This window comes from Siphateles boraxobius, unplaced genomic scaffold, assembly GCF_051911475.1.
Source record: "Siphateles boraxobius isolate OS27281-9 unplaced genomic scaffold, OSU_SipBor_1 75, whole genome shotgun sequence".
Taxonomy (NCBI): Eukaryota; Metazoa; Chordata; class Actinopteri; order Cypriniformes; family Leuciscidae; genus Siphateles; species Siphateles boraxobius.
In genome coordinates this window covers 807,452-834,976 of record NW_027509203.1, presented here as the reverse complement: position 1 = coordinate 834,976, position 27,525 = coordinate 807,452, and the positions used below count along the sequence as shown (strand labels likewise).

Here is a 27,525-nt window from a genome sequence, read left to right as displayed (position 1 = left end):
GTTCTGACGCGTAATTTTACACGTGAAATGCAGCCAAACCTTGGAGCGTTTTGCCTTCGGCATCTTCATTAATCCCCTCGCTATCAGTTCAACAAGTGTGCCGACTGCCGAGTCATTCATTAATCCCCTTACCGTTTCGGTACCCAACCCTAGAAATGAAGCTCAGGCCTCGCATCTCTTTCTCTCCGCTTTGTCCTTCCGTGCACACTGAGACTGTGTTTTTATTAATGAAAACAAATCTTTTTGAAAACGCTCTCCAAAGTGGATAAATTTGAAAACGGGGATATTTAAAAACGTTGACGTAAGTTTAGTCATGTGATGCATATTGGACCAATAGATATTCATGTTTATCGGTGTTGTGCCTGTTATGTGCTGTTTACTTTCACACTGTTGCTGAAATATATTACTTCACACACTCTTCATATCGCAGTCCTGCACAGATGACAAATTCACTCGCATTTGTTTTAGCGTATTACACCAAACATATAATAAGTGAGAGCGACCTGGACGATCAGTGAATGCTGAGATATTCTGCTAAATAAAATGATCCTGTCAGAAGAATTGCGCAATAACTATTATTTATTTTTCCATCTGTATCATCTCCGTGAGGTTTTACGCATGCGCTGTAAGGTGAATTAGCGTTTCAGAGCGGATGAGAAACTTTTGGAAAACGCTAGTGTGGACGGAGAGCGTTTGAAAAGAAAACGGCGTTTTCAAATGTATCCGGATGAATGTAGACGTAGCCGCGGCTTCGCAGTCTCTGAAGTTCCTGGTGGTGTGTGTTGCAGCTGTAGTGCTGCACCAGGAGTCGGTGTGTGCGACCTTCGGCAGTGGGCTGAGCAGCGCCTGTGTGGTGGACGTGGGAGACCAGAAGACCAGTGTGTGTTGTGTAGAGGACGGCGTGTCCCACCGCAGCTCCAGGTCAGACACCATACGCTTTATTATAAGTCATGTTCAATTTATTTCATATAAAGCAGGGCTCCATACTGCGACCAAATGGTCACATTTTATGACCAAATTTTGATTTAGCGCAACCGCAACGTTGCCCAGCATCAACTGGCATACGATGTGAAAGCGGAACGAAACTTCGCTACTCATTTGTGCTTCACGGACCGTTTATTAGTTCGGGCCAATAATAGACAGCTACTCGCCAGTCAAGAGCCGATCTCGATCACGCGACACCGTTACACCACAGCGCTGGAGATCCAGGGAAGAAACATTCAGGTTCAGCGCAGAGTTTTCTGTTATAAAGAAACATGTTATAGAAGGCTTTAAGTCCACAAATCAGCAACATTCACCATGGATTTACTGTAGTAACACTAACTGTAACTGTGGTAGTGTGGCAGAAATAGTCACAGAACTAAAAGTTTCAAGATGTAGGAAAACTCACACTTATTTGAAAATTAAAAATATTATAATAGCATTATAACCAGTAGGTGGCTGCAGAGGACGCTTATTGGCTATTTTCACTCCCAAATATCTATTTTTCCACTCGTTTTGCTTTTGAATTAATATTAAGATATTGTGAATGATAATACTTAAAGTTAATTTTATCTACACCTAAAATTAAGCTCAGTGCTTTATTGTCGTAGTGCTACCACACTCTCTGCAGAACTGTGTCTCGGTGGCTAGTCTGGAGCCTGTGAGCTTAAAATAACACTGCACAGTGTAATTTCTGTACGTTAGTCTATTTATTATCAAGGCATTTTTCTGTAATACAGTCAAAATGGGGGAAAATGTGGGTAACTGCGTTGCAGGTTGATTTAAATTCTGCTCCTAAAAAGGTTCAGTTAGGGGCTACAACAGCGCTCCTAGCAAAACCAGTTAATCTGGAGCCCTGTGAAGTGAAAACTGGAAGAAAATAAAATATAACCATTAATCATTGTTTTGAGTATAAATGTAACATAATCACATGAGTGATGAGTATTGAAAGCAGCTGAATATGTGTTGTGTGAAGAGTGATCTGGACTGATGTCACAGCTCTTGTGCCGTGTGTTCTCGTTCTCAGGCTGTGTCTTGCGTACGGTGGCTCGGATGTGACGCGGTGTTTCTTCTGGCTCATGCAGAGAGCAGGATTTCCCTACAGAGAGTGTCAACTCGGCAACAAACTGGACTGTGTGTTACTTCACCAGCTGAAGGAGTCGTTCTGCCATCTGGACCAGGTGACCTCGCGGCTCACAGCTGAAGGAATCATTCGCTACTTTAAAGGCTGCTAATGTTGTTCTGGCGTCTCCTACAATAGATTCACATTCATCCATGATCATAAACACTTTAATGTCCCCATAATCTCCACTGCAGCTTCAGCTCTTTTCTCTCAGTGTCTGAAACGCTTCCATCAAAGATTCAGTCTCTCTAAGCTCCGCCTCTCTGAGAGCTGCTCTGCTGTGATTGGTCAGAAAGCAAACGCTCATTATCAAATCTGAATCTCAGCTCTTGATCACAGTGATACGAACAGTAACGATGGCGTGTGTTTTACCGTATCAATCTCAGAAAACAGCGTCTTCTCGACATGAACAACAACAAACCAAACTCTTCCAGACTCAGATACACTGCAGTGTTTTAGGGCGGGGCTAAGAGACGCTGTTCAGCCAATCAGGGCCAGAGGATCATTATTATGCTAATTAGATACAAACCTACGCAAGGCAAGGCAAGTTTATTTATATAGCACATTTCATACACAATGGTAATTCAAAGTGCTTTACATAGAAGAAATTAAAATAATCAAAAGAAATCAGAATAATGAAAACAGTTTAGAATAAAAGATAAAATACAGAAATAATCACATGAAATCAGAATAATTAAAACATAAAATAAAATACAGTGCAAACAGTCGGACGAACAGTGGCACAGTGCTCATTCAGTAAATGCACAGCTAAACAGAAGTGTTTTGAGTCTACGCAGGTTCAGCAGGAAGTGAGACTGAATTACTGACGACTCGTTTCAGTTCAGAATCACTTCATTCTTTTAGGAGACAAAAACTTTTATTTTTCATGCACTTTTATCTTTGCAGACCTTTAACATTCACAAACAGCTCTTCTACACACCACATGAAAGTAGGGCTGGCTGGTATATCGAGTTTGTTCTATATATCGATATATTTTTTAGAAACGAAATGGAATGAGGCAATACCGTTTTTATCGATACAGTAGTTTGATACTGAAAACAGCTGAGGACGCAGTGTGCAGTGTGTGTGTGTGTGTGTGTGTGTGTGTGTGTGTGTGAGCTCCTGCAGTGTGTGTGTGTGTGTGTGTGTGTGTGTGTGTGTGAGCTCCTGCAGTGTGTGTGTGTGTGTGTGTGAGCTCCTGCAGTGTGTGTGTGTGTGTGAGCTCCTGCAGTGTGTGTGTGTGTGTGTGAGCTCCTGCAGTGTGTGTGTGTGTGTGTGAGCTCCTGCAGTGTGTGTGTGTGTGTGTGTGTGTGTGTGTGTGAGCTCCTGCAGTGTGTGTGTGTGTGTGTGTGTGAGCTCCTGCAGTGTGTGTGTGTGTGTGTGTGTGTGAGCTCCTGCAGTGTGTGTGTGTGTGTGTGTGTGTGTGTGTGTGTGTGTGTGTGTGTGTGTGAGCTCCTGCAGTGTGTGTGTGTGTGTGTGTGTGTGTGTGTGTGTGTGTGAGCTCCTGCAGTGTGTGTGTGTGTGTGTGTGTGTGTGTGAGCTCCTGCAGTGTGTGTGTGTGTGTGTGTGTGTGTGTGTGAGCTCCTGCAGTGTGTGTGTGTGTGTGTGTGTGAGCTCCTGCAGTGTGTGTGTGTGTGTGTGTGAGCTCCTGCAGTGTGTGTGTGTGTGTGTGTGTGAGCTCCTGCAGTGTATGTGTGTGTGTGTGTGTGTGTGTGTGTGTGTGTGTGTGTGTGTGTGTGAGCTCCTGCAGTGTGTGTGTGTGTGTGTGTGTGTGTGTGTGTGTGTGTGTGTGTGTGTGTGTGTGTGTGTGTGTGTGTGTGTGTGTGAGCTCCTGCAGTGTGTGTGTGAGCTCCTGCAGTGTGTGTGTGTGTGTGTGTGTGAGCTCCTGCAGTGTGTGTGTGTGTGTGTGTGTGTGTGTGAGCTCCTGCAGTGTGTGTGTGTGTGTGAGCTCCTGCAGTGTGTGTGTGTGTGTGTGTGTGTGAGCTCCTGCAGTGTGTGTGTGTGTGAGCTCCTGCAGTGTGTGTGTGTGTGTGTGTGTGTGTGTGTGTGTGTGTGTGTGTGTGTGAGCTCCTGCAGTGTGTGTGTGTGTGTGAGCTCCTGCAGTGTAAACTGTGCAGTGTGTGTGTGTGTGTGTGTGTGTGTGTGTGTGTGTGTGTGTGTGTGTGTGTGTGTTTGTGTGTGTGTGTGAGCTCCTGCAGTGTACACTGTGCAGTGTGAGTGTGTGTGTGTGTGTGTGTGTGTGTGTGTGTGTGTGTGTGTGTGAGCTCCTGCAGTGTAAACTGTGCAGTGAGTGTGTGTGTGTGTGTGTGAGCTCCTGCAGTGTGCGTGTTTGTGTGAGTGTGAACTGTTCAGTGTGTGTGAGTGTGTGTGTGAGCTCCTGCAGTGTGCGTGTTTGTGTGAGTGTGAACTGTTCAGTGTGTGTGAGTGTGTGTGTGAGCTCCTGCAGTGTGAACTGTGCAGTGCGTGTGTGTGTGTGTGTGTCTGTGAGCTCCTGCAGTGTGTGTGTGTGTGTGTGTGAGCTCCTGCAGTGTGTGTGTGTGTGTGTGTGAGCTCCTGCAGTGTGTGTGTGTGTGAGCTCCTGCAGTGTGTGTGTGTGTGTGAGCTCCTGCAGTGTGTGTGTGTGTGTGTGTGAGTGAGCTCCTGCAGTGTGTGTGTGTGTGTGTGTGTGTGTGTGTGTGTGTGTGAGCTCCTGCAGTGTGTGTGTGTGTGTGTGAGCTCCTGCAGTGTGTGTGTGTGTGTGAGCTCCTGCAGTGTGTGTGTGTGTGTGTGTGTGTGTGAGCTCCTGCAGTGTGTGTGTGTGTGTGTGTGTGTGTGTGAGCTCCTGCAGTGTGTGTGTGTGTGTGTGTGTGTGAGCTCCTGCAGTGTGTGTGTGTGTGTGTGTGTGTGTGTGTGTGAGCTCCTGCAGTGTGTGTGTGTGTGTGTGTGTGTGTGAGCTCCTGCAGTGTGTGTGTGTGTGTGTGTGTGTGAGAGCTCCTGCAGTGTGTGTGTGTGTGTGTGTGTGTGTGTGTGTGTGTGAGCTCCTGCAGTGTGTGTGTGTGTGTGTGTGTGTGAGCTCCTGTAGTGTGTGTGTGTGTTTGTGTGTGTGTGAGCTCCTGCAGTGTGTGTGTGTGTGTGAGCTCCTGCAGTGTGTGTGTGTGTGTGTGTGTGTGTGTGAGTGTGAGTGTGTGTGTGTGTGTGTGTGTGTGTGTGTGTGTATGCTCCTGCTGTGAATGTACAATTTGTCCTAAACATGACACAAGCTTATATTAAGGGCTTCAAAATAACTGGTAAAATGACAGATTAATCCTGCGCTGTTTAATGCGTTTGAGACGTGCTTTCCTCAGTGTTTAACTTACATTTCACAGGAATATTCTCCACCTGTGAGTGTGAGAGAGTCAAACAGAGACGTCACTGAGAGGACGAGCTTCTTCATGCGCTAATATTCAAGCGTCCGTGAACGAGCGTAAACAGACGAGCACAATATAATAGTAGCGCAATAATTCTGACTAAAATATGCATATTGCTAAAATATTTGTTGTCGGAGACAATAAATGTGCCATATGTGGAATTCTAAACCTACAAGTATATTTCTATGAAAGTGACCATTATAATGGGGTAATCAAATGCAGGCTAATATAATTAGTTTGTGCTTTTGTTTTTATTTTTATTTTAGCCTTTAGTCAATTTAAAACAAAAGCATTTTTTGTTGTTTTTAGATTGTAATGTTAGAATGTAATGTGATTTTCTTTATCCAAGTAGAAAAACGTAGAAAGTAACGAGATATATCGTATATCGCCATTTAACCAAAAATACCGAGATATGATTTTGTTGGCCACATCGCCCAGCCCTACTTGAGCACTTTAAATGGCTTAAAAGTGTTTATATGTGTGTGTTCAATATTTATATCAACATGCTGTGTAATCTGATGTATTATTGATTTTCCTGCAGGATATTTCTGGGCTGCAGGATCACGAGTTTCGCACACGTTTCCCAGATTCCCCAGTGCTGCTGTATCAGTTACGCTTAGGAGACGAGAAGCTGCAGGTAGAGATGGACCATTACTGATATCTCAAGTCAAAGCTTTATTTCTATTGTTTCAAAGCAGCTTCACCGAAATAAAATAATAGAATCAATGATGCAAACTTTATCAAATATGAGACGTAATCAAACTCTGCTTAAAGCAGCTCTAAAAAGACATTGTTCAGCTCGAGTCAGTCCAGTGTTGATTCAGTTCAGTTCAATATCTGTCGATGTTGCAAAGCATCACACGTGTTTAACCATCGATCTGCTTTCTAGGCTCCCATGGCGTTGTTCTACCCGGCTGCGTTTGGCATTGTGGGTCAGAAGATGACATCACTGCTGCATCGCTCTCAAGGCGACTCTGAGGATCCACACGATGAGCACTTTCTGCTGACCACACAGAGCAAACAAGACCAGGCAAACACACATCTGATCGCTGTAGTGTTGTCAAAAGACTCGGTACTTCGGTACCAAGTCGGTACTAAAAAAATTTAACTGTTACGGTACCAGTTTTTCTTAAGTACCGGTGGTACCGAAGTACCGGGTTAATCCGGTTCTTGATGCGCTGCCCGAAAGGTGCACAGTTGCTCCTCTTCATAAAAACTCTCGGAGACACGGCGGCCGGCGGCACTGCTAATGGGTGTATCGGGTGTATCGGGAGCGGGTGTATCGATACACCCGCCCCCGATACAAACGCCCCCCATACACCCGCCCGCGATACACCCACCCGCGATACACCCGCCCGCGATACACCCGCCCCCGATACAAACGCCCCCCATACACCCGCCCGCGATACACCCGCCCCGATACACCCGCCCGCGATACACCCGCCCCCGATACACCCGCCCCGATACACCCGCCCCGATACACCCGCCCGCGATACACCCGCCCGCGATACACCCGCCCCCGATACACCCGTCCCCGATACACCCACCCCGATACACCCGCCCGCGATACACCCGCCCCCGATACACCCGTCCCCGATACACCCGCCCGCGATACACCCGCCCCCGATACACCCGCCCCCTAACACACCACCCCGATACACCCGCCCGCGATACACCCGCCCGCGATACACCCGCCCCCTAACACACCACCCCGATACACCCGCCCGCGATACACCCGCCCCCTAACACACCACCCCGATACACCCGCCCCCTAACACACCACCCCAATACACCCGCCCACGATACACCCGCCCCCGATACTCCCGCCCCGATACACCCGCCCCCGATACACTCGCCCCCTAACACACCACCCCGATACACCCGCCCCCTAACACACCACCCCAATACACCCGCCCCCTAACACACCACCCCGATACACCCGCCCGCGATACACCCGCCCCCGATACACCCGCCCCCTAACACACCACCCCGATACACCCGCCCGCGATACACCCGCCCCCGATACACCCGCCCCGATACACCCGCCCCGATACACCCGCCCCGATACACCCACCCCGATACACCCGCCCGCGATACACCCGCCCCCGATACACCCGTCCCCGATACACCCGCCCGCGATACACCCGCCCCCTAACACACCACCCCGATACACCCGCCCGCGATACACCCGCCCCCTAACACACCACCCCGATACACCCGCCCCCTAACACACCACCCCAATACACCCGCCCACGATACACCCGCCCCCGATACTCCCGCCCCGATACACCCGCCCCCGATACACTCGCCCCCTAACACACCACCCCGATACACCCGCCCCCTAACACACCACCCCAATACACCCGCCCACGATACAGCCGTCCCCGATACACCCGGCCCCGATACACCCGCCCCGATACACCCGCCCCGATACACCCGATAACAGGCAGTTATTTAATTATGCCATCCAGTATCGTGGACTCGCTCTCTCTTGTTTCATACAAACGCAGCTGCTGACATTCTGTGTCTATTGTTTTGTACACTGTTGGATTATAAGATACAAACAGGTACGATTTTAAAACAGTTTAATCTGAAATCATTATATCTTATCTCCATAATTACATAAGTGTACTTAAGTGTTATGACTGTATACTGTATCTCTTAAATGTTAGTCTAGTTTGATCTCGCCGCTGAAACTGCTCTCTCCGCGCAAGCTTGGCTTTTAAACACCTGATCAAATATTTCAACTCAGATCAATATTTCGTGTCTAATTATTTACTTATGTGGCAAGTATCCGTGTATTAAACGGGATAATGTACGTGTGTGTGTGTGTGTGTGTGTGATCTCATAATAAACCCCTTCTGGCTGACGAAGACCTGATTCTGATCACCCTGTCGGGTTTATTCTGAGATAACAACCGGCTAGATGTACATTATCCCTTACTTAACACACTCAAACCGGACGAGGAATGACGGTGTGTGTCTCTCAGTCTTCCAGAGCTACAGCCGAGCGCAGATCGTTCCCGAAGCCCGGCGGTTTGGAGGGGGAATCCAGCATGAGCGACCCGTTGGAGAAGGGGAATCTGGCTCAGGACCTGGAGCTCAGCCACGCTCACGCCGAGGGCCTGGGCCCCGGGGCCGAAGCAGAGGAGGCCCCAGCGCTGCTGTGCAGGAGCACGGCCATCACGCAGTTCGAGGGAAAAGCCCTCGGCATGGATAAGGCCATCTTACACAGCATCGACTCCTGCGGTGAGTACTCACTCTTAGCACTGTTAGCCAGCTCGTGTGTGAATCTCAAAACCCCATAATTACAGCTTGTTCACACCAAGATTTTTGGATTCGCTGAGGTTAAAGGGATAGTTCACCCAAAAATGAAAATTAGCCCATGATTTACCCACCCTCAACTCATCCTGGGTGTATATGACATTCTTCTTTCAATTCAATTCTTCAAATACAATCGGAGTTATATTAAAAACTAGGGGTGCGCTGATCTCATAGTACCAATATTTTCCGGAGCGGGTATCGACCAGACGAGACCATCCACATCCGATATTGTGCGGATGTTATTGTTATACTACACAAAAGTCACAAAAACATTATAAAGCACTATAAGACACTATAAGGTACAGATTTAAATCGTTAAACTCAAGTTCACCTGTGCTTCCCTCCGCTGCGGCTGTCAGTCATTCTCCATTCAGTGTCAAACAGCGCGTCGCGCTCAGGTACGACAGTCAACACGATGAAACTCTCTCCAAGATGAGTCAATGTTCCTATTATTATACTGTAGATCTGTAGATAAAGCTCTATGGTTTGCATAAAAGTACTTTAACGTGCTGGAGTTTCACATGTTACTTTCTCCCGGGTGTCTGTTAGATCACAACACAACTGATCAGTGATCACAACACTGGAGTAGAGAGCGATATAATTGCTCTTCAGGCGCACATTAACTGAAATTTAAAACTGTTAAAAGGCTCAAACTAATGAATAAATAAAGAAATATATGTATATTTTCTCTTTGTGCTTTGAACTTTTCAATGCGAAGCGCTGCGCGCCGTGACTCCATGTTGGTTCGAGCGCATCATTCTGCGCACGGGATGTGCATAAGGTTTCGTGCCGCTCTGAATTTGAGCCTTTTATTACAATACTTTTGCGCAATGGCAGTTTATTGATAGCCTTAGTTGTTCTGTCCAATCTATCATATGTTTCTGCTTCATTAAAAAGTTGTGCTTAAAATTTTAAAAGAAATTTCTTTAATTATATAGTATATATTTTGTCTGTATATTGTTTTACAAAGTAAGGAAAATAGTGTTTAAGTCAAGCTTTGATGCCTTGAACAAAAGAATAATCCCAGTCTCTTCCCCACAGTGAGGCATACAGAGACAGTTTATTAGGTAATTTGGCACTGGTTTTTTAATTATTATTTTAGTATTGGGTCGGATCGGTATCGGCCTATACTGAATCGGTATCTATTGATGAAATTATCTGATTTCAGACATACCTTATATTGTTGTGTTTTTATATTGTGTTTCTGTGCGTGTTGTTCAGGCTCGGACGAGACCAAGCGTAAGATGTACAGTTGTGTTCTGGTGGTGGGCGGCGGGCTGATGTTTCCTGGAGCGCAGGAGTTTCTGCAGCAGCGAATCCTCAACAAGATGCCGCCATCCTTCCGCTGTCTGGTGGAGAACGTGGAGGTCATCACACGGCCCAAGGTGTGTGTGCCCGCGTGTGTGTGTGTGTGTTTGTGCACGTGTGTGTGCGCGTGTTTGTGTGAGAGTGCCTGTGTGCGAGTGCCTGTGTGTGCGTGTGTGTGAGTGTGCGTGAGTGTGTGCCTGTGTGAGTGAGTGAGTCAGTGACTATGGCTGAACTTCACGATTTGCTCACAATATAAAATTCACAATATTAAATAATTGAATCAGAGATGTGACGATAATTAACCATCACCGATAATTAACCAAATGTATCTGGTCAGATTTTCTCTTGCAAAAAATGCTTAATAAACAGCAAGAGAAAAAGAGGGTACAGAGCTAATGAAACACTGATCACCATAATGATGACTTCCAACGTTATCATTTTCAACAAGACAACATCTAAACCTCTGTTAATTCTCATTAAGAACTTTAGTATGAAAGAAAGTCAAACTGGATTGTAATAAGTGAAGATGCTGAGATCCTGACAAATCTGTTAGTGTTTAATGATCTGTTGTGCAAGTCATGTGACCATTTTCTTCACAGTGTGAGCAACAATGCCAACTGTCCCTTTTGCACCATCTTGTGACGATATCACAAACTATTATCAACATTATTTTTGAAATTTGACATACATTTGTATATAATTTGAGAAAACAGGAAAATACTGTATTTCAGTATAAAAAATGAATTACTGTAATTTGTTATTCATGGCATAATACTTAAAATAAGTCAAGTTTTTAATTTTATAGATATTTACAGTTTTGAGTACAATTTAAAATAAACTAAAACAACTGTGTAAAAAAATGCTAATTTTGCTGATTAGTGTACAGAACACAACGCTGATGAGCTGCACAAACTACAAGACATTAGATTCAGTCCCAACTAACAGCAGAAGAATGCTTTATTTATTACAGGAATTATTCTAACAGTGATCAGGAGATTTTCCCTCTATACCGCCTCACTGTGATTGGCTAGATTAGTAAGATGACGATAATATCAAACAGTGTGTGTGACTGTTGGAGACTGGCTCAGATCATACACAAATAATACATGTACTTTAGAGGGTAGAAAATAAATAAAAACAACACTGAAAAAAAATAACTTTAATTACTTGGATTTACTTGATAAAATCCTCGTAACAATTTGCACTAACATATTTTAAATAAAGTTTACTTATGCTGCTCTGTACAACTTACCTGTTATACCAAGTAAAACCTACTTAATAATGAATTTAACATTCATTTGACATTTAATTGAAGTAAATATTACTTAATTATATTTAATTTCACATTTAGAATTAATTAACATCTACTTAACTACGTTACGTAAATTTAACAAAATTAACTTTTTACTCAAACACTATATCACTGAATTAAACCACACTTTTAAAGTGTATGCTTTACTTAGAAACAGCTAAGTATATAATAAAATAGATATTGTGTAGATTCCATACTGCATCTACATAAAAGAAGTAACACCTGAACACAGAGACCTCAATACTTGGTACACAATACACAATAACGGTAACATTCGATAGATCGTTTTTGAGTATGAATGTGTCATTTTGAGTTGAAAATTTACACCAATATTAAAAAAGTTGAGTAGGTTTTACTTTCTTAATTTTATATCGTTGATATTTACGCTTTAATTTTTACAAGCTTGAAATGAGTACTAATTTTTTGTTTTTATTCCTGCCTGAACTAACTTTTTCATGTAGAAATTTATAAAAAGAATTCTGTAGCATATACCGCACCATAGAATAATTTTTATCAGTGAATGTCAAGTCACCTTCATTTATACCGTGCTTTTAACCATATAGAGTGTTTTAAAGCAGCTTTACAGTGATAATAGGAGATTACAGTAACAGAGATTGTTTAGGCCTTACAGCAGCTCAAGAATAAAGTTATTGTCCAGCTAAAGTTAGTTTTGATTGATTCACTTTTTCTGTGAAGATCATTAGTTATTAATTTAGCGGCCGCTAACACGACACCGTTTTAACAGAAAACCCCCTAACGCGCTCCGGCCGCTCATCTGCACACCAGTGCCTGGTGTCTCGAGAACACACTCCCTGAAACAGGTTCGAAAGTGTAAACGATTATCCGTTATCTTTGCGCAAACCCGCGAAAACTCAAGACGGCACGCACATGCGCATCACGTGTTCAGTCGATAGGAATGCATGTTTGAATATATACGTGCGCAGGCGTGTAGTCCTAAACAAACTACTTGTCTGGCTTAAAAATGTATAATACATAAATTTTTGTCGCGTCTGCGAACCGGAATTATCCCGACAAAGTTTTATCAGTACAGAGGTGAAGGGAAGGAGGCCTTCACAAGGGGAGACTAGTGACACTTCAGGACTGCGTTGTCGGTGTGTGTGTGTGTGTGTGTGTGTGTGTGTGTGTCCAGGGACCGCGGTAAACCTCGGGATAAACAGAGACTAATATTAGCGTAGACGCCATCCTTCTTATGATGTAACGAGTACATCAGGATTTAAGGGAAGTGTTCCCAGTTCCGGCTGACCTAATCTAAGCAGCCTAATATTGAATTATAGAAGTCTATAGAGTGTTATGTGAATGCTAGGTCAAAGAGATGTGTTTTTAGTCTAGCTTTGAACTGACAGACTGTGTCTGCTTCCCGGACAATGTTAGGAAGATTGTTCCAAAGTTTTGGTGCTAAATAGGAAAAGGATCTACCGCCAGCAGTCGATTTATATATTCTAGGTATTATCAACTGGCCAGAACTTTGAGATCGCAACAGACGTGAAGGACTATAATGCGTTAAGAGCTCGCTCAAGTACTGGGGAGCTAAACCATTTAGTGCTTTGTAAGTAATCAGCAATATTTTAAAATGTATACGATGTTTAATAGGGTGCCAATGCAGTGTTGACAGAACCGGGCTAATATGGTCGTACTTCCTGGTTCTGGTAAGAACTCTAGCGGCTGCGTTTTGAACTAGCTGTAGTTTGTTTATTAAGCGTGCAGGGCAACCACCCAGTAGAGCATTACAATAATCTAGCCTTGATGTCATGAACGCATGAACTAGTTGTTCCACATTTGTCAATGAGAGCATATGACGTAATTTAGATATATTTTTAAGATGGAAAAATGCGGTTTTACAGACACTAGACACGTGACTTTCAAATGAAAGATTGGTATCAAAAGAGCACACACACACACACACACACACACACACACACACACACACACACCGACAACGCAGTCCTGAAGTGTCACTAGTCGGAAAATATTTATATATTTTATATATATATTAAATATTGGAAATATCGTGTGTGTGTGTGTGTGTGTGTGAGAGAGAGGGTTGCATGTACAGAGTGAACAGCAACAGTGCTAGTACTGAGCCTTGTGGTACATCTCTTCATTTACTGCTACAAACTGATAACGGTCAGATAAAGGGAGCCGTTATGTTCCTTAATGTCCTAAATTCACTTTTCCTAATTTTAAGGCCGTAAATAGGCTTTCATTTCTCAAATAGTGTGATAAATGTCTTGATTTTAGTTTGAATAGGTCTTAAATTAAGGAAAGACAGGTGTATTCACCCTGCTGAGGGGGATGTGATAAAGCCTGGATTGGAGCGAAAGCACGTTCCTCTCTCCACTCTAACATTCTGTAATCACTTCGCTTACGGTCCAGTCCGGGTTTTCAGTTCCCGCTCACGGAAAAACTGCTCCATGTTCACTCAATTAATCTTAGTTTTGGAGAAGTGCATGTGTCAGGTTCACTACGGTCCGAATCCGAGCGCGTTTGTTCCCGGCGCCCCCCGCAGCGTTGGTCTGGTTTCACACTCAACTTGATTCTATCGAACCCTGGTGCGTTTGCGTGCATCTTACGTCATCTCAAACGTGCACGGCGCATGATAGAAAACAGAACGCGGGCCAATATTGGCCGTTCCTCAATACCAGTGCGCAAACTTCGGACTTGCGTCCTTGATAGTTCAGACTTGCCAAGTTCGACTCAGGAGAACCGAACTCCCGAGGACACGAGTCCGGTTATTCTGCAAATGGAATAGCGGCGTTCTTGATCGCGTCACTCAGCTCGCTCTGGCTACTCCGGTTATCTCTGTATGTATATTTGTATGTATAAATGTATATTTTAAGGCAACAATAAAACGAAATATGGTATAAAATACAACTCTGCCTCTTTTCATCAACAATAAAACGAAATATATAAAACACCTCTTTTCATTTATAAATGAACATATTAATGGCCACACAAATGTGGTTCAGGCAACGCACATTGATTATCTTCACTCCATATATTTATAACGACACGAAATATAAAACACAACCCTGCTTTTCGTTTTCATTTCAAAAATATGAAACGTTATTGATCATAAAAACTAACATTTAACAAACAGAGACAGGGTTGTATCGTTTTATTTTATTATGCATGTACACATACAGTGAAGTGAATGCTAGTAAAATATATATAAAGAATATTTTATATATTTTAGAATATATAACATTACACAACCCTGTCTCTTTTTGTTAAATGTCAGTTTTAATGATCAATAATATCCAGTATAAAAGTATAAGTAGCCTAATAGGTAGGAAGCTATAAGAAGCTATACAATGAGAAATAAAGCAAACAATTCAGTCAAACATTAGTCAGCTCTCTAATAGGCTACAAAGTTAAAGTTAAATAGCCTAAATATATAAAGTTATGAAACTTCACTTTGCCCTCAGCCAAAACCATTTGCCATGGAATAAACTATATATTAATGTAGTTTAGCATTATTTGGTCTTATAAGATAAATAAAAACATGCACTGAAAAGTTATGTAGATGGTTGAGTATTTGTCAAGCTAACTAATTTTTTTTCATAGATTAAAATAGCTTTTAAAATATGCAAATTGGCAATATTAAAGCGGTTTAAAACATCTCCCCTTAAAAAGCTATTGGTCTGGACTATTTAGATAACGTTAAAGGAATATGACTTGGCCTGAAAAAACTTTCAGTCAGAAGAATTTTTTTCACTTTAATCCCTGAGACTCTGAGAGCTGTCTCAGTACTATGATACGGTCTAAATCCTGACTGGAAATCCTCACAGACACCATTTCTTTCTAAAAAGGAACATAGTTGTGAAGATACTGCCCTTTCTAGTATCTTTGACAGAAAAGGTAGATTTGAGATCGGCCTGTAATTGACTAATTCTGTAGGATCAAGTTGCGTTTTTTTAACAAGCGGTTTAATCATAGCCAACTTAAAAGTTTTTGGTACGTATCCTAGAGACAAAGACGAATTAATGATATTAAGAAGAGGATCTATGACTTCTGGAAGCATTTCTTTCAGTAGTTTAGTCGGTATAGGGTCTAACATACATGTTGTCGATTTAGATGAATTAACGAGTTTGCAAAGTTCTTCCTCTCCTATATCAATGAATGAATCGAATTTTTCGTCACTGAGACTACACTGCACTGTCTGATGCGGTACTGTAGTAGACAGTTTCATAGTTATCATTTTCTCCCTGATATTATCAATCTTGTAAGTAAAGAAGGTTATAAAGTCATTACTGCTGTGCTGCTTGCAAATGTCTGGGGTTGAAACTTTATTTTTCGTTAGTTTAGCCACTGTTTCAATAAATACCTAGGGTTTTGTTTATTTTCTTCTAATAGGCTTGAAAAATAAGCAGATCTAGCAGTTTTTAAAGCCTCTCTGTAAGCAATCGAGCTCTCCTTACATGAAATCCGAAATACCTCTAGTTTTGTTTTCTTCCAGTTGCGCTCCGTTTTTCTGGCTGCTCTCTTTAGGGCCTGTGTGTGTGTGTGTGTGTGTGTGTTTGTGTGTGTGTGTGTGTGTGTGTGTGTGTGTGTGTGTGTGTGTGTGTGTGTGTGTGTGTGTGTGTGTGTGTGTGTGTGTGTGTGTGTGTGTGTGTGTGTGTGTGTGTGTGTGTGTGTGCTCGTTGTACCACGGCGTTGGAATATTTTCTTTAATCTTCTTTAAGCGCAGCGGAGCAACTGTGTCTAAAGTGCTGGAAAAGAGAGAGTTAAAAGTTTCTGTCACAATATCGAGTTCTTCTAAGATATCTGGGATGCTGAGATGATGAAACTGATCAGGAAGATTATTAATAAAGCAATCTTTAGTGGCAGAAGTGATAGGTCTAACATATTTGTAACACGGAGTCGGCTTTGCAGCCTTGGTTAAATGAAGTTTACACGAGACTGAGTTTAATGATAAACTAAAGTTTAATGATCTGAGATGTCATCGCTCTGCTGCAGAATTTCAACAGCATCAACATCTATTCCATGTGATAATATTAGATCTAGAGTATGATTACGACAATGAGTAGGTCCTGACACGTGTTGTCTAACTCCAATAGAGTTCAGAATGTCTATTAATTATCTATCTCGTTATCTACATGTATATTAAAATAAACCAACAATTAGGACTTTATCTGCAGCCAGTACTAACTCTGATTGAAAGTCAGCAAATTCTTTGATAAAGTCTGTATGGTGCCCTGGTGGCCTGTATACAGTAGCCAGTACAAATCTCAAATGTGAATTATCATTAACACTAGTTACATTAAGCACCAACACTTCAAAATAATTATATTTGAAACTAGACGACTTAGTAATTCTGAAAATATTACTATAAATTACAGTAACACCCCCCCTTTGCCTTTCAGACCAGGTTCGTGTTTATAATAGTAATCTTGGGGGGTGGACTCATTTAAAGTAATGTAATTGTTTGTTTGTTTTTTAATGTAGTTATTAGGTTTTTCAGGTTTCTGTCATACACAGCACATCCAGGATATAGTATGTAATCATATCATTAACTATAAGTACAATTCAGCAACCCAAATTTTATCATTTGTTCATTTGTATTATATCTGTTTTTTAATTTTTTGAACATCAATTAAATTTTTGCCCTTAGATGGGTTTAGGAGTTTTTTGTATTTCCTAATTCAGGGAACAGACACAGTCTCTATATGATGATATCTAGGTGAAAGAGGCTCTATGTGATGGGATTTATCTGACATTGGTGACGCGAGGCCGCTAGCAGACGGTCGGTTTAGCCAGTTTGTCTGCTTCCTGACCTGAGCCCCAGATTGTCATGTTTGAGCTCTAAGACTATGAGCCAAATTACTAGAGAGAAGAGCAGCACCATCCCAGGAGGGATGAATACCATCTCTTTTCAACAGGTCAGGTTTGCCCCAAAAACTTTTCCAATTGTCTATGAATTCTATATTATTTTGCGGACACCACTTAGACAGCCAGCCATTGAGGTAACACAATCTACTAAGGCCTGCGACACACTGGCTGCGTGGCGTGTCCGTTTTTATTTCGGCTCCCATGTTAACAGGTTAGAGCTTGCACACTGCCTGCGTGACACGCGTGTCTCAGGCGCGGCATTAGCTGCGCGGAAAACGCGTGCATGCTAGAAATAGAACCGACGCCTATTTTTCATGCGACGCAAGCGTGTTGGAAGCATTTCCAGGCAAAATAGAATAGGAAAAGATGTTTAAATGTTATTTTGTACACGAATGCATATTAATAAATTACATTTTTGACAAATTTAGATATAAATATAGGCCTAGTTTAAAAGTAAATAAATAAATAGGCCTAATTATAAATTTTCAAATATTGCACCTGTCAATACAGAACGACATATTCTGTAGTCTATTTTGTTGTCAATACTGCTGTGCTGACAGTGTCTTTATCAGTAGGCTTTATATTTATGCTTAACATGAAGAATAGGGCTTGCACAACTCTCTCCCATATGTCGAACAAGGGTGATGCGTGTCAGCAGCGCCGCGTCAGACACGCTTTTGATGTGCAAAGGCACAGAAAACGCGACGCAGCCACCACGCAGCTGACACGCAACAGAAACGCCACGCTTACGCCACGCAGCCAGTGTGTCCCAGGCCTAACTATCTCATCACTCCTTCGAACAGGAAGGGGGCCAGAGCAAATTACAGTGCCTGACATCTTACTTGCGAGTTCACTAGGGCTGGGTATCGTAACAAAATTTTCGATACCGATACCTTGACTTCGATACCGGTTCCTGAACGATACTTTTTCCGATACCAATTTTATCAATATAACATTACCTAAAAAAATTACTTTTATTTTTTCAGTTTGTTGACTTTTTTACACTCATATTTTGAGTCTGTAAAAAAGCACCAATGCTAAAGTTTTCAATGTTTCCTAATCATTTAACAACATGTATTCTTTACTTCAATGAGCTCATTGTTTCTGCCTTAACTAAATGCATTGTTTAACAATGAAACTGAATGAAAATTAATTGAAATGCATTACACACAGTCACCCCTGATAACAGATCACTCTAAATTGTAATTTAGACACATGCATTTTCTGTAAAGCTCCTTTGAAACGATATGTATTGTGAAAAATGCTATACAAATAAATGTGAATTGAATTAAATATAGGCTACTGGGGTGCGGGATATATGCCTCGTGCTCAGCACACATGAAGCTTGCGTAAAGCACTGGCAAAAGTAGCCTAATGATTATGGATGTGTCGGGAAACGATAGCAAGGAGATATTTTAATTGTTTATTAATGAACAAGTGTTTACTAAACGTGTTGGCTGCAAAGATGATTATTGCGAATTTGCGATACTGACTCGTCATCCCTGCAGTAAACGCGCGCGCGTCTATATGGATTAGGTAATCAAACTATTTATTTCTAATTGTTTCGTTTAAAAGTAGACATATTTTGAACATATATAGAACTATTTCTCATGTCTGTGAGGCAAGTATCCTATACGCTGAGTTTTGGTTTATATGTGACGCGCCCCAGTTCTACTTTCTACTCTCGAGTGTATTCTGTGCGCTTTTAAGTGCAGATTTACCGTGTTACCGGTCTTGGCAGCAATTATCTTGTCGAAAATATTGCATCGTGTGCTTATGGCATCGAGTCGGGTACATAGGTACACTTTTGATCATTTCCACATATTTTCTATCTATCTGGTTTGGACGCTTACGCTCACACACACACACACACACACACACACTACAGCCTCACGTGCGACGAGCCACGTCTCCGGGCAGCCGCGTAAACTAGTGTTTTTCCGCCACAGCCAATCATGCTGCATGTTTATTGTTTCACTGACGTTGACGAGATTAACCACTTAGGTACCGAAACTTGGTACCGAAAAACAAGACATGTTTCGATACTCGGTAGTATCGAGGCAATTCGGTCGGTACCTAAAAAGTACCGAACTCGGTACCCAGCCCTAGAGTTCACACACCTCTTTAACGTTAATTTTAGTGATCTCCGAAGTCGAACATCATTAGTGCCGATGTGAATAATAATCTAATAAGAATAAGAGAATTTACGATTAGCATTAGCCAGCACTTTTAAATTTGCTTTGATGTCAGGCTCTCTGGCTCCCGGCAAACATGTGACTATGGTGGCTGGTGTCTGTATTTTCACGTTCCGTGTAATAGAATCGCCAATAACTGCTGCACAGGCTCTACTTCAGCCGGAACCAAACAATGTACAGTGTTCTCTAAGCTAGTCGCATCCAAAGCAGTATCTAAAGCCCTTTCACTCTTACTTTACTCGATTAAAGTTTGGATTTGTGTCTCTGGTACTGAAATCTTCTCCGTCAGCCTGACTATCTCCCTGCATTTATCACATGTAAATCCTATATTGCTGACAGAGAAGGCTATACTATACATGTGACATGAAGTGCAAGTGATAATAACTTTAAGATATTACATTATATTACATATACATTATAAAGATATTACATTACATTACCGTGTTTGTTGACTGATCTTACTGACCACAGTTGTTCGATAGACGCGTAAAATGCGCGCACGCGAAAAAAAAGAAAAAAGATGGCAAGCACGGATGGCAGGTTAACAGACTAGCGAGGTTTTAGCGTGTTGTGCTAGCGATAAAAATTTAGATAAAAGCTAGCGATGATAGATTAATGTGATAGGCAATATTAGACTACATTCACTTTTCAGTGAGTAAATTGGGTATTCGTAAAGGATTTTAAATGTTAGGATGGGTGTCCCTCACACGCGAATGATCGTATTTTTGGAGCCTGTAGTTATTGAGGACCTGATGCAAACCCTACCCATAATCCCCTGCGCTGTGCCTCTCCTCAGGACACTGATGCGCGTGTGACGGCGTGGAAGGGCGGGTCGGTTCTGGCATGTTTGGACACCACACAGGAGCTGTGGATCCACCAGCGCGAGTGGCAGCGCTTCGGTGTTCGGATGCTCAGAGAACGAGCCGCCTTCGTCTGGTGAACCGTCTCTCCTGCTGAGAACCATGGGAAGCATATCAGTGCTTATAAGGGCTAGGACAAAACTGTTGAAAATAAATAAAACAATATTTCATGTTCCAGTGGGACTTTTTCATAAAAGGTAAGTATTGTTTTGTAGTATTCCTAATTTCAATGGTCAAACCTTTCCCTGTACCCACTGCTTATTACAAAAGCCATGTTTATTTAAAAGATACTTAAGTAGTAAGTGTAAATAAGTGAGTGCTTATCTTTAAAATAAGTTGCTATTTAAATTTTTCCTGAACAATTCTGGAACTGAACAGCTTTTGTAGAATCTCATTATGTAATAATTGCATAAAATGTCATGTCAAATGTACTTTTCATAATGTGCTAATTTTCTCAACAAAAACCAATAAAATTGTGAAGTGTAATAATGTTTACCTTAATTATTACTTACTATGACAACTCGTAGTGTAGTAACACTACATTATCAAATAAGTTTAATATTTATTAAGTAATATAATATTGAGTATCATGTAATAACATTGTTGCATAATGTTATTTTATGAGAAATTGATTACATTATGAAATCACCAAAACCTAATTTCTTTCTAAGGTTACATTTTATTTTATATTTACATGTACATTTAATCATTTAGCAGAGGCTTTCATCCAAAGCGAATATACGAGTGAGTCAGTCAGTGAGTGATTATGTTTTTTTGAGTATAATAAATGGATAATTTTTCTGCTTATTTTATTGATTCAATCATGCCATCACAGGCCAAATCTAACACTGATAAAATATCACCCTGAGTAAAATATCACGCGCCGTGTGGGTACTAACACGGAAGGGGACACATGCACCTTTGTCTTTCACTTCGGAGCCGAGCTTCCTGTTTGTCTTCAGCATAGAATTAACATGCATCTGAGATTCTCTCTCTCTCTCTCTCTCTCTCTCTCTCTCTCTCTCTCTCTCTCTCTCTCTCTCTCTCTCTCTCTCTTCTCTCTCTCTCTCTCTCTCTCTCTCGCTCTCTCTCTGTCTCTCTCTCACCCCCCCCCTCTCTCTCTCCGCCCTCCCTCCCTCTCTCTCTCCCTCCCTATCTCTCTCTTTATCTCTCTCTCTCTCTCGGTTTCCTGCTGCCATTCTCTGGGTGCCTCAGCACTATTTGAGAGATTGAAAACAGAGTTGTTTTCTTCACAAAAGAGCAACACAGGCGTGACCCTTCGTCCTTTTCCGCCTGTGCGTTTCAGGATGTGGTCGTTCCCTGGCGCCAGCTGATGGTCACAGTAGTTTTCTGTCATGTTTGGGCATTCAGCACACTGAGGCTGCTTTTGTGAATAGTTCATGTTCTCAGTGCAGGATGACTATTGCTGTGCTAAGATCGAGACTTGTTTACCTCAAGGGAAGTGCAGTCCCCTCTCCTATGCCCCGATCTAGTGGTCCCCAGAATAAGCCTACTTCAGCGCTTAGCCAGGGTTATCTGAGGATTACCGTGAGGGCTTCCCTAATGAGCCTCACTGCCCCACCGCAGGTACGTCTATTGTACCGTTGGTCCCACTTGCACGGTGTCTGGGAGCAAGCGCTTCCCAGGCCCGTCTCGCTGGCTCATCTTTAGCATCAGACTCAGCTATGCGATTCAGTTGGCCCGGCACACCCCAGCACCGATGCATTCAGTTCCGCCGTGTTCTTGCGGACAATGCCTCTGTGCTCCGGGCAGAGATCGCAGTCCTACTGGCGAAGGACGCGATCAAGCCGGTCCCTCCAGCCGATATAAAGACCGGTATCTACAAGCCCATACTTCATTGTACCCAAGAAAGGCGCTGGGTTATCACCAATCTTGGACCTGCGTGTCCTAAACCGGTCCCTTCACAGGCTGCCGTCCAAGATGCTTACGCAGAAATATGCCATTTCCTCCTTTGAAGTCAGAAGCATCTGAGGTTTGTGGTGGAGATTTTAAACTGAATATTAAATTAACAATGTTTTTAACATCTAACCACAAAGATATGAATTATACTTACATCTCGTGATAAGTTCTAACAACTCCTTTGGTCCTATGTCTGAAGATGACTACAACTTCCATTCCTGTTTCTAACAATAAATCTAAATTGAGCTTACTTACTTTTTCTCTAGGATGTAGCAGACAAACCCTAACCTCCTAAACATTTGACTTAATATAACTTTAGTCAAAAGGAACTTTGAAATTGGACTAACCGTTATATTGTGAAATGATTTATTAAAATATTAACCCCTCACAATGTATTTGATGATACAGGATATTTTGCTGAAAGGCATATATATTTTGTAAAGAAAGGGGGGACTTGCTTTGACAATCTAACCAATCGTGAGGATGGAGAGCGTGATATGTTAGTCATGATGATTCTGTTTTGTGATGTCTGGGTTTGAGAACTCGTGGTGATGTATCATGTTACATTATTAAAACTGTTGTATTCGTGTTGACTGGTGGGATTCTCAATGGGATTTGTCTGAGATCCACCGGCCTTGCTGCTTCTAGGGAGATTCTCTGAGAACTGCTCGAGAACTCTCCTGGCCGTGATTAAAGCATTTAAAGGATATTTGCTGGAGCCTGTTTTCTGTTGCGCAGCAGGCTAGTTTAGGGTAAGTTAGAATTAATACAATGTAAACTCGGCTGTAGTCGATTGTAGACTCGCTGAAGTTTAGGTAAAAGGCTGTAGTCGACTGTAGACTCGCTGAAGTTTAGGTAAAAGGCTGTAGTCGACTGTAGACTCGCCGAATTGTAAGTTAGAGTAGTTAGGTTTAGGGAAAAATCTACAACAGGTCGCTTTGTGCCATTCATATTCCAGGCCTGCTCAACCGCGCAGCCGACGAGCTCTCAGGACAGCAGGCGCTCCCGGGAGAGTGGAGACTCCATCCCCAGGCGGTCCAGCTGATCTCCATCCCCAGGCGGTCCAGCTGATCTCCATCCCCAGGCGGTCCAGCTGATCTCCATCCCCAGGCGGTCCAGCTGATCTCCATCCCCAGGCGGTCCAGCTGATCTCCATCCCCAGACGGTCCAGCTGATCTCCATCCCCAGGCGGTCCAGCTGATCTCCATCCCCAGGCAGTCCAGCTGATCTCCATCCCCAGGCGGTCCAGCTGATCTCCATCCCCAGGCGGTCCAGCTGATCTCCATCCCCAGACGGTCCAGCTGATCTCCATCCCCAGGCGGTCCAGCTGATCTCCATCCCCAGGCGGTCCAGCTGATCTCCATCCCCAGGCGGTCCAGCTGATCTCCATCCCCAGGCGGTCCAGCTGATCTCCATCCCCAGGCGGTCCAGCTGATCTCCATCCCCAGGCGGTCCAGCTGATCTCCATCCCCAGGCGGTCCAGCTGATCTCCATCCCCAGACGGTCCAGCTGATCTCCATCCCCAGGCGGTCCAGCTGATCTCCATCCCCAGGCGGTCCAGCTGATCTCCATCCCCAGGCGGTCCAGCTGATCTCCATCCCCAGGCGGTCCAGCTGATCTCCATCCCCAGGCGGTCCAGCTGATCTGGAGGCGCTTCGAGACCACACAGGTAGATCTGTTCGCCCCCCCGGACACGTCCCACTGCCAGTTGTTCTACTCCCTCACCGAGGGCACCTCGGCACTGATGCACTGGCACATTGCTTTCCCGGGACCTTTGCAAGTATGCGTTTCCCCCAATGAACCTTCTTGCACAGGCACTGTGCAGAGTCAGGAGAACGAGGAGCAGGTCTTGCTTGTTGCGCCGTATTGGCCCAGCCACATGAGACAAATCAATTTATACAATATTTGTGGTCAATGTGCTTTACATAAAAGAGATAACACATTAGAAGGAAACAACATGAAATAAGAAAATGACTAAAGGCAGTGCAGTTTACTAATAAAATTAAAGCAGCAGAAGTTATTTCTCTCGATATACTTGATATAAATTGGCACAGGATCTTTTATGAGCGCGCTCAGATCTCTTGCTAACGCTGTGGAAAGATTCTCTCAACGTCCTCTAAACATTGGCACTAAAAAAAAACATTTATGCAGGGCCGGCTCTGTAAATCTGGGGGCCCTAAGCAGGATAATTTTGGGGCCCTGCCTTGCAGTGAATAATGGAGTATTGCCACCTTAAACCAGCAACTGTAAACAATCTAACCCCAATCTAACAAATCTTTAATAAAGTTGTTGCATAGGCCTACTACAGGTGTTGCTGGAGTCTCAATCTTTGAACTTCTTTTCCCTTTTCCACACTTTAAAAGGAGGGAGAAGTTGGACCAGTAATGTCTTTGCTTCCTTCTAAAGTAATTTAAACATTTTCTTCTTTTTCCTTTTTTCTGCACCCGATGGATAGACTTGTTTCATTTTTGCAGTCAAATTTCCAAGTCCAGGGAAGACAACAATCTGACACGGTTGGTTGGTTGACTGCAGTGGTTCTCAAACTTTTTCTGTCATTCCCCACTTTGGACAAGGGGGAATTTTCAAGCCCCACCTGCTCCCATCGCAACACAATGCTAATGAAATACGCAACAAGCTTAAAATGTTCCAATTTATTGAAGTAACAAGTAGTATCTAAATACAAACTAACTATCTACATCAAATACCATAACAGCAAGTTCAAAAATAAAGAAAATAAAAGTGCAGCTGTGTCATAACTTGCATGGAATTCAAAAATGGAGAAAATAAAAGTGCAGCTGTGTCAAAATGTGTATCAAGTTCAAAAATAGAAAAGAAATAAAAATGCCACATTGCAATCTGTTAAAAAAAGAAAAGAAGAGAAATCCATTTGGAAAGACAGGTCTATAAAAAAAAAAATAGACATAACATAGGCTACTGTGTTTGATATGGGATTAAAATGATGGGCAGTGTATAAGATATAAACTAATGATTAATTATTTTAATATTCCTTTGTTCCGATCAGAGCATGTGAGCGGAGAGAGAGAGCGCATTTCTGAATATTCCTCGCTCGCTCATTCCGCTCAGTGTCGCTCAACACAGCTGGTTCGAAAATGTGGAATAAGTGCTGTCTCCGACTAAAGTTTTTTTCTAGTCGACTAGTAGTTGTTTATTTAAGCCATTAGTAGACAAATCGCCCCTTTATATTGATTTAATTACTTAAATAGTCTATACAGGTTAATGAGCGTTATTGCCGCACGACCGCACGCATAAAGCTTGCCACAAAGAACCGGCATAAGTAATGATTATGAATGTGTAAAAATAGGAGTTTTTTTACACATTTAATTGTTTATTAATAAACTGATGTTTTCTGTGTCGCTGCAAAGATGAAGTTGACGATGCGGACTCGCCATGAACGAATAAAGATATAAAGGCATAAAAAGGAAAATTTCCTCCCGTTGGCGCGCACCACCTGTCACGTCTCTATTCCCCACCAGGGGGGCGCGTGCCACACTTTGAGAACCGCTATTGTTAAACCGAAACCGCGGCGACTACCATCTGTAGTTAGGGGGCCCCCTAGTGGCGGCGGGGCCCTAAGCAGCCGCTTAGTTCTCTTATAGGGAGAGCCGGCTCTGCATTTATGCATCGTTCATGTTACGTTTATCATTTCAGTTGGACTTTTTTTAAATGTTACATTTGTTATTTGTTTCAGAATGCTCAGCGAATATTCAAAAGTCACAAAACAGAATGTTCTCTTAACATTTGCATAACCAAGACACAAGGTTTGTTAATGTTTTTCAAACATCCAAGCCCAGCTGAATCAGTGAAGGAGCTCAGAGAGTTTGATCAGAGCTGGACCTGAAGTCTGCTGGAAGGAAGCATCTTTTATGATGAAAATGAACAGAAAGGCACATATTATGGCAGGAGATGAGGTGTTCGGTCCCGGCTGTGGTCTTCGGCACAGGTTAGGAGGTCTGTGTGGATCTCCGTCTTCTTCAGGGCGTTCCTGAAGGTGAAGGAGCTGAAGCAGGAGCACATCTGTCCTCTCGACAGCTTCTGGTGGAGCTTCTCTGTGTCTCGGGGCAGAAGGAATCTCCTGAAGCCTCTCAGCTCGGGTCGAATGCTCTGGTCCTCGGCCCGCAGGTTGACCACCCAGAACTTGTCCCGGCCCAGTGGGTCATGGGCAGCGCTGGACACCAGGTTAAGGGTCAGGGCGAAGAGACTGCTGGCCGAAGCTGACACGGTGTCATCGCTCACGCCGGGAACTAGGTTTGCTTTAAGGTCGTCTGCAAAGAGAATCATTCAAAGAAGACAACAAGTGTGCTTTTTAATATGAGTATATCAAAAATTGCTTAGTATTGAGACAAACAAATGGGTCATTCTCAGAAAATCTGTCCCAATATAATTGACAGGACTGTTATTAATATTCATCTGCTTCACATAGAGAATCATTGGTTACCCTTTATTTTAAGGTGTCTTACAGTCTGATTATACAAAAAAGTACTTGGTAAAATTAACTGAGGACATGCATTTACTAGGGCTGCCCTCGACTAAAGATTTTTCTTGTCGGCTAGTAGTCGGTCATTTAAGCCATTAGTTGACTAATCGTGCATTTATATTAATAAGCCATAAATCATAATAATGTGCCTTTAATTGCCTATATTAAATATGTATAGCCTAATCAGTGCTCAAATGCAAACATAAAGCCACAGCGCACCGGCGATACAATGATTATGAATGTGTTGTGAAAAAAACTGAATGAGACTGTCTAAACATTTTAATAATTTATTGGTAATGTGTGATGGATTTTTAATAGATAAGATAGTAAACTGTCTTGTGGAACTGATCATGTTTCTGACTCTAAAAATCTGACCTTTAGATAATCTAACCCTTATGATAAACTTTTACCTGACTTCCCCTTTTAGGCATCCTAATATTTGAAGCAAATGTACTGTTCGAAACAAGTGAAAACGATACTCGGTTACTAACGTAACCTCGGTTCTCTCTAGAGAGGGAACGAGTATTGCGTAAGTTTAGCTTACGCTACGGGAAAGATTCATCTTCTCGAGATACTGAAGCCAAAAAATTATCCTTAATTTTGTATTCCTTGTCAACGCAGTGCAGCAGCTAGCAGACCTAGAGCAGGCCATCTCGCATGCTCATTGGCTGCCCTGCGGGCAACTGCTGCAGCCTACCAGTGAGCCCGGCGTGACGTCACGCCCAATGAAGGGCGCCCGCGCCTTCATAGCGTCACAGCCCGCCAGAATGGG

General features: G+C 42.9%; 2 protein-coding genes across 2 annotated transcripts in view; one reads left to right on the top strand and one right to left on the bottom strand.

Moving 5' to 3' along the window:
- The window catches only part of actr8 (actin related protein 8), a 33,364-nt gene extending 12,540 nt beyond the window's left edge, over positions 1-20,824 (top strand). Inside the window, exons 7-13 of the mRNA XM_077217638.1 lie at positions 789-921; positions 2,009-2,162; positions 6,032-6,127; positions 6,380-6,520; positions 8,480-8,738; positions 10,035-10,198; positions 20,275-20,824. Coding sequence (XP_077073753.1) covers positions 789-921; positions 2,009-2,162; positions 6,032-6,127; positions 6,380-6,520; positions 8,480-8,738; positions 10,035-10,198; positions 20,275-20,418 — 1,091 coding nt within the window. The 3' untranslated portion in view covers positions 20,419-20,824. The remainder of the gene's footprint in view (positions 1-788; positions 922-2,008; positions 2,163-6,031; positions 6,128-6,379; positions 6,521-8,479; positions 8,739-10,034; positions 10,199-20,274) is intronic.
- A 4,070-nt stretch (positions 20,825-24,894) lies between these two features.
- The window catches only part of il17rb (interleukin 17 receptor B), a 46,369-nt gene continuing 43,738 nt past the window's right edge, over positions 24,895-27,525 (bottom strand). Inside the window, exon 11 of the mRNA XM_077217696.1 lies at positions 24,895-26,541. Coding sequence (XP_077073811.1) covers positions 26,171-26,541 — 371 coding nt within the window. The 3' untranslated portion in view covers positions 24,895-26,170. The remainder of the gene's footprint in view (positions 26,542-27,525) is intronic.